The sequence below is a fragment of the Aulonocara sp. 'chitande type north' Nkhata Bay genome, linkage group LG3 (genome assembly GCF_057382095.1).
Source record: "Aulonocara sp. 'chitande type north' Nkhata Bay isolate Kocher_YH1m ecotype deep benthic linkage group LG3, A_spYH_male_GT1.1, whole genome shotgun sequence".
NCBI lineage: Eukaryota > Metazoa > Chordata > Actinopteri > Cichliformes > Cichlidae > Aulonocara > Aulonocara sp. 'chitande type north' Nkhata Bay.
Window position 1 is genome coordinate 28,634,576 of NC_141346.1, and position 7,832 is coordinate 28,642,407.

Consider the following 7,832-nt stretch of genomic DNA (forward strand, 5'->3'; position numbering starts at 1 on the left):
ATGTCTGTCAACTCCTCATCCCAGTCTAACACCTCATCCGTCTTTGATTCTTCACTAGTTTGTTTTTTTAATAGACCTAGTACTATTACCTTCACTGCTTTCTGTATTAGTGACATCATCATCATCCTTCCTGTCTGCATCGTGGTCATCTACCTGGGTCTACAAAGATGGCAAAAGCAGCGCTCTGCCTCCAGAGCAGAAACCACAAGCCACTCTGACATCTTCACCTACCACATGGTTGCTGTTGAGATGATCTGCATTTGTGGTGGCGCAGTCGTCTGTGGTGGAGTCTTCTGCAATATTTTCTTCATGATAGTTGCTGGAATGCTTCTTGTCAATTCCATCTCAATTGGGCAGATTTTTATTCATACGCTCACCTGTGTTGAGCGGTACCTGGCTGTTGTTCATCCAATCACCTACATGGGCCTCAAAAACAGGAATGGGGTCAAAATCAGAAATATTTTACTCGTATTCACTTGGCTGCTTTTACCTGCAACAGTAGGTTTAAAATGTCTGCCTATTTCTTTAAACCTTCTCACAGAACTTTCCATCTTGGTTTTTGCTGCAGCTGCTGTCTCTTTCTGTAGCTTCTCTGTTCTTTGCACTCTGATTCGTCCAGGACCTGGAGATGGTAGCAAAGACAGAGAGCGAGCTGACAAGTCAAAGATAAGGGCATTTCACACCATTGTAGCCATAACGGCAACTTTGATGTTAAGGCTGAGTGGACATGTGCTTGTAATTTCAATTTACTTCTCCCCAGTGGTGAGCATGGGCATCCGGTGTACAGTGCTGATGTCAGGAATCTGGTTCTCTCTGCCAAGTAGCCTGGTGTTACCTCTGCTCTTTTTGCATAGAGCAGGCAAACTACTGTGTTGCAAGAGTAATGCAGGACCAGAATGAAAGTAGATTAGGAATGTTACAGCACTGAAAATTCCGCAGTCATTTTACAGTTTGACAGAAGATTATGTATATTTAAGCATTTCTTTCTTGCCCTTGCGAGTAGTTTATCCTTTAAGTTCGGGTACTCTAACAGAGGCCTGGGAGTTAAAGGCTTCTGTGCAGTATCATTGATAATACTAGGACTGCACTCTCCTGGAGAAAGATCTCGGATGTTGCTCCTAGGATCTGCTGGAGCCACTCATCTAGCTTGGGGGTCCCTGCACAGAGCACTCTGATTACTAAGGGGACCACTGTTACTTTCACCCTCTACATTTTCTCAAGTTCTTCTCTCAGCCCTTGGTGCATTTCCAGCTTTGCATGCTTCTCCTTGCTTTCATTCAGTATTGCTACATCTATTACTACGGCCGTCTTCCTCTGCTTGTCCTACAAGTACTATATCAGGTTGGTTGGCCTTCACCAGTTTGTCTGTCTGTATATGGAAGTCCAACCAGAACGGGTTACATGAAGAGGATGTGGGACCTTTGGATGTATAAATATATATATAATCAACCAAACCAACAACAACAAAAGAAGAACTGCACAAAACATGTGCTGACAGACATTTTGGATTTTTTCAGATTGTCATAACAGTAACCTGCCCTTGAGACTGTTATATTATCAAACATAGGCTAAAATGTCTATGAACCTGATACAAAATTTGCATCTCTCTGAATACCGAATAACAGTTGGTTATTGTGTACACTGGTTATATAACATGCAAACAGATGCGCGCACACACACACACACACACACACACACACACACACACACACACCCAAGTTGATGTATAAACTCCTTGAACGGTACACTTGTTTATATCCAGACTCACACAGGTCAGAAGACCAGAAACAGAAGACCTAGTGAGTAAATTCTGAAGGTTTTGCATGGTAAATCATGTCATGTATCATTATGTAAACACAGTTTATTACAGTAACTTTGCAGTTCCTAATTAATTTCTAATTTATTTTTAATGGTTGTTGTATTGTATAAATACAACTTGAAAGAAAATACACAAGAAGTAGTGTAGATCAAGCCATGGCTTTTTATCATCATCCCTTACAAAACTGTTTTATGTCGTTATTATACATAAGATATTTGAAATTTGTGGAATACATTTTCTTTGAGCAGTTTATATTTAAATTAATTTATATTCAGATTACTTGTGCTTTGTATAGAAGAACATTGATTCCTCATGTTGTATAAGATTTTTCCTTGTAAATAATGTTTTCTGTTGTCTTGAAATGTTTGTGCAGTTTGTGCTGTATGAATAATATTTGCTGTATATCTTAATTATAGATATACAGCTTAAAAAATGACCTTACACTGAATTAAGAATTCCCAAAAAGTTGTATATGACTATATACCTTGTTGAATCATTCCGGATAAATAAATTGGGATCAAATGTTTAAGGAGGGTTGGTTTATCTGCTTTATTAAAATGAGAAATCTCTATGATCGAGATTGACTAGTGTCATCAAAACCCTCCAAGCTAAAAATTGGAGGTGCTTAAGTGCTAAAGGTCAAAGGAAAAGACAAAAAGAAAAAAGACAAATTTAATAGCATAGATATGTTACTGTACATGGCACATGTAATACAAAGAATAGCCTTAGAATCACCTCGGCAATCACTGAAGTGTCACATTGAAATTGAGAAGTTGATTTGATTAACTATCAAATCTAAATTTTCTATTAAAATGAACATCTGACAACCAGGAATAAACTGACAGTGTCAACAACTCATGCTGTACATTCAAATTAATTTATGGCAACACCTGCCTTAGGCATTAAGACTCAGAAGCTTCAGCCTTTGCTTGTGTGCATAACATAAAAATTTCAGCCAGATACAGAACAAAAAAAGTGGAAAGTGGAAATGAGCTGATATCAAAAGGTGACTGTTTTACTGTTTTATGCAGTTTTCCTCCTCTGTTTAGAAAAGGCACAGGTATTTCTAATCTGTGAGTCATGCATAGCACTGGTTAAAGAAATGTTTTATCAAATCCTGAACAGCATCATTACCAGAGATGGGCAGTAACGCGTTACTTGTAACGCGTTACTGTAATCTGATTACTTTTTTCGAGTAACGAGTAAAGTAAGGGATTACTATTGCAAAAACGGTAATTAGATTACCGTTACTTTCCCGTAGGAACGCTGCGTTACTGCGTTACTAAAACCGTGATTTTTTGCGAGAATGTCTCACGACAGTGACGTAAGCGAGTGCGCCGTTAGTGACAACAGCTGTGTGCAGATCAACAATGGATCACATATCGATTGTGGGAGAGAGTATGAGCATGCAGCGTTTAAAGCGTGGAAGCACTGGGAAACTCACAGAGACACTGCCGTATCCTTCCACTGACCGCTGCACACCTGCACCAGGGTAAACCTCCGCCTACCGCAGTCCTGCTTTACAGGTGAAAATAGAGCAACAGGACCGCTGAGTCTTTGACTTTATTTATGTTCTGCTGTGTTTTACTTGCATCTATTTGAAAGAGTGAGTGTAAACAAAAAAAATATTTTATTTTATGTGCTGGAATGTGCAGAAAATAGGTTTAAATGTTAAACTCATTTATTCAACTCAGAGAATGTTGCATATAATTAAATTTTTGCTTGATGCATAAAGTTAAAAGATTAAAACTGATAAAACAAGTTAAAAAAAAGGGACTTTTCCATTTGATTACATTTTGTATGATGGATTATGTAGAAAAAGTAGAATTGGGCTGAAAGATCTATCACTTTATCACCTATTCAGGTTGTAAATCGTGTTTTTAAAAAGTAACTAAGTAACTAAGTAATTAATTACTTTTGAAAATAAGTAATCAGTAAAGTAACGGGATTACTTTTTGGGGGAAGTAATCAGTAATTAGTTACTGATTACTTTTTTCAAGTAACTTGACCAACACTGATCATTACTGTGTGATGCTAGAGTGCCCTCAAATTTACACCTGGCCCGGACCAATTAGAAAGCAGAAAACCAGCCAAACCAGGCAAAAGTTTGAGTTCTTATTTTAATGCCATTTAGAAATAGAGATGGCACGATACCACTTTTTTATGTCCGATACCGATATCATAAATTTGGATATCTGCCGATACCCATATGAATCCGATATAGTGTGTTTTTTAATCAATAAACTTTTTTTTAATATCTTGCTGCATTTTGTATAAGTTCATACTCAAGTTAAAAAAAACAAAAAACACTAAAGCTATTCTATTATACCTGTATGTAAAAAATACACTGGACCCAAAATATTTCATAGTTCAGCAATACTGATCAATCTAATAAACTTAAACCTACACCATCCTCCCTATTCTGGTATTTTAAAGAGTAAGCAACCTAACTAATAGGGTTCTAAAACTCCCAGCAAAAAAATAAAAAATACAATAAGGAACCACCCACCCTCCACCTCATGATGCTTAATCGACGTAATCAACTTTAATTTGATGCGGTGTGAAAAAAAAATGCACAGAAATCAATTATTTTTCAAGAATAATTAAATAGATTCAACATCTTTCTTCAACAGAATTGCAGACTGCACAGATGGTACCTTCCCAAAGGAAAAAGTACTATAGCTTACTAGGGTATATTAGACTTAATAGTTACTATATACAGTAATGGACTTCTATACATTTTGCATCAGATTAAAACTTTGGGTGTAAGAGTCAGATAATTATCTATTGAAAGCTTGACATTTTAAATGAGAATAAGAAAGAAAAGTATGTCTTTGTGCCCCCTTTTCCCTGTTAATGCCCTATCGGCCCCCTGCATAACTTTGCTAGATCCGCCCCTGCACAGTTACCAGCCGTCAGCTGCGTAGAAAAGGATCCTGGTGTAGAAAGTAATATTAAATAAATTCTAACAACAGCTTATCAAGCTTAAACCTGCTGCTGTTATTCAGCCGCTGGTTTCCTCTTTGGGGTGCGAAGTGGGCCAAAAACAAACAAGAGAGACGGACTCGCGACAGAAAAGCCGATCAGCTGATCATTGATCAGTTTCACGATTGAAGTAGCAGCAGGAGAGGGAGGGAGAGAGAGGCAGTCGCTCCATATATAGGTTGTTAAGCTTAACGTGGGAATGCTTTACAAACATTCAGAGATGAACTTACACACTTGCTTTGTCTGTGAAGGTTCTCAGTCATCCAGGTCATCGTAGGAGCTTTCTTTGCAAGCTCCTTTGATTACACACTTGCTTTACTTCTCTCTGGGATAACTTTCTTGGAGATGAAATGCCGGTTTGGTACCGAGGCTCCAAATGCTCAACCAGACTGCCCACAGGTCTGGCACGCCACAGCTGCTCTATCACATGATGCATACTGCTCCAACGTGCTACGGTTATGAGCCAAGTTACGCCATGTCGCAAGTTTTGTGAGGTGCTTGTTTGATACTTAATGGATCGGATTACATTTTTTATTTCTCTCAGATATCTGATCCAGTAATTTAGGTCAGTATTGGACCGATACCGATACTTAATATCAGACCGGTCCATCTCTATTTAGAAATAATAATAAGATGCCCTAACTTTGTTACCTTAGCTATGATTTACTTAGTTTTTTCTGAGGCAACTAGTTTGCACAATTTTTGCTTAGGTTTGGGGAACTAATTTGATTTTACAGTGTGTCCTCTGGCCCAGCTAAATGATAGAGAAGCAAATTAAACCTTGTGAAGTAATGTAAATGAATATATTTAACACATTTTTGGTAGTGTTCATATTATTATGCCAATGATATCACACAATTTAAGAGGAAATAACATATTTTATTAATGCAGTTTAAATAATTAGTATTATATCTATTTTGGCCTAACTGGCAACAACTTTGGCAGATATGATACAGGTGATAGTAATGATTGCAATGCAGATCATTACAAAGATAAGAAAACAAAACAAGAAATTAATTTGATAAAAATTACAAGATAAACCAAGAAAAACAAACATCTCATATCTTTCACAGCTAAATATGAAACTTACATACGACATGGAAGTGTGACCAGCAGGAGGCACTATTTAAACAGGAGACACACCGTAGACATGCAGTCAGTTTACAAGGTTTAATGTTTTTGTAAGAAAGACATTTCTATATACGTAAAAAGCAGCACCAGATAAGACAAGATACAAGAACAACTTCCTTATTAAACTGTAAAATAAATTGTGCTTCACTATATTAAGACAGGATAATTGCTTTTTTTTAAAAATATAAACACTATTTGTCACACATCAAATGCCCAGTGATCTAAACTTCAACTTGAAGGGAAAACAATACTTAACAAAAAACAACTAATTACTTGCACCTGTGCTTATAAATGGAAAAACAACCAAGCCCTGCCTACAAGGGGCGATTTCCAGACTAAGGTCTCACCTGTCATATTTGCATGCTGACCATGTTATTTAGCTCAAAACGCAGCTAGGTCTGAGAACAGCAGCTCTTCATATATGTATGCAAATCACCGCTGCTGGGTTTTTATCTGTGCAAGAAAGAGCATGTCACTCTAATTTTTGCTTCCCTTTGATTTCAGCCAGTTTGTTTACGATTCAATTTTAAAACCTGCTATTTATCTTTAAGTCTCCTAAAGGCTGTGCCCCATTTTATCTATTTTATTTTTATCTGAGTTGCTGCACCCTTATGTCCTGCCTCATTCTCACAGGTCAGCAGATGCTTTTGCTCGTTCCAGTGACACAACGTCAACTCGGAGGTGACAGTTCTTTTGTAGTTGCAGCTCCGAAATTGTGGACTGATTTTCCACCACACATCAGGCAGGCTCCTTCACACACTGTTTCTAAATTTGTTTGAAAACACAATTTTACTTCCTGACAGTCGACCCAGTTACTTTTATTTACTTGTTTAACTTGTACAGCTATTTTGTGTTTCCATATCTTTTACCTTCCGGGATGTCTTTTTCTTTTTATTTGGTGTTATTGTAAAGCATTTTGGTCAGCCCTGTTGTTGTTGTTTTTTTTTTGCATTTCTGCAAAATAGAAAAAAAAAACACTTTACTTAAAAGACCCTGAACCTCTTTGTATGATTTTCTTGCACCACAGCAGCTTCCCTGCCCTATGTAGAAACAGCAAGGGTAACACCAGACTGCTGGGAAGACTAAACCAGACTTCACATGTTATTAGCACACAAACATCACTTCTACCTGATGCATTCAGAAAAGCTCGAAAAATACTCCAACTAAACCTTAACACCAGCACTGCCAGTATGATTAGAATAGTGTAAAATGCCCTTAGCTTTGATTTGTCAACTCTTTCCCTGTTCCTTTCCCGTTCTCCTGGGCCTCGATGGGTCAATACGCGCAAAACAGAAAGGCTGCAGAAAGTGGTGATGATTAAAGACACTACCAACAGGAAAAAGTCCACAACAGTGGAAGCAAAATTTGTGATCATGGAAACAATTGCCACAAAGGAAAGTATCCAGACACAGAAAATGGTGACATTTCTTATTCTGACCCCTCTCTCATTTCTCAGACTTAGGTAAGTGGTGGGATGAACAACAGCCAGGTAGCGCGCCACACAGGTGAGGATGTCAAAGAAAATCTGTCCATACCAAGTGAAATAAAGACAGAGTGCCCCTGCTGCTATTATGCTTAGATTAACCCAGTAGATACCAAAACAGTCAAGGAAACACGCAAGGACACCAATCAGTTTTATGATCACTGCATGGTAGGTGAAGCTGTCACAGTGTGTCATTGTTGTTGCTGCTGAGGAGGTGGAGTGCCTTTGAGACCACTGTTGGAAACCATGGTAGAGGACAAGGATGCAGAGAGGAAGGAGGAGGATAATGTTGGTTAAGCTAAATGAGACAAAGACATAGGAGCTTGGTGTGATGAAGAGGCATTTCATGTTAGAATACAACTGAGGATTGATAGAGGAAAGGTTTGGATGATCAAATGAGCCATTGGATGCCAT

At 38.0% G+C, this 7,832-nt stretch overlaps 2 protein-coding genes across 2 annotated transcripts; one reads left to right on the forward strand and one right to left on the reverse strand.

The window, feature by feature from the left end:
- LOC147335041 (uncharacterized) lies at positions 1-900 on the forward strand. Its single transcript, XM_086286038.1, has one exon. It carries the CDS (start codon positions 1-3, stop codon positions 898-900), a length of 900 nt encoding a protein of 299 aa, XP_086142164.1.
- A 5,957-nt stretch (positions 901-6,857) lies between these two features.
- On the reverse strand, positions 6,858-7,832 carry LOC147335042 (uncharacterized). The gene has a single exon (XM_086287437.1). The coding sequence runs from the start codon at positions 7,830-7,832 to the stop codon at positions 6,915-6,917; it is 918 nt and encodes a 305-aa protein (XP_086143563.1). The 3' UTR covers positions 6,858-6,914.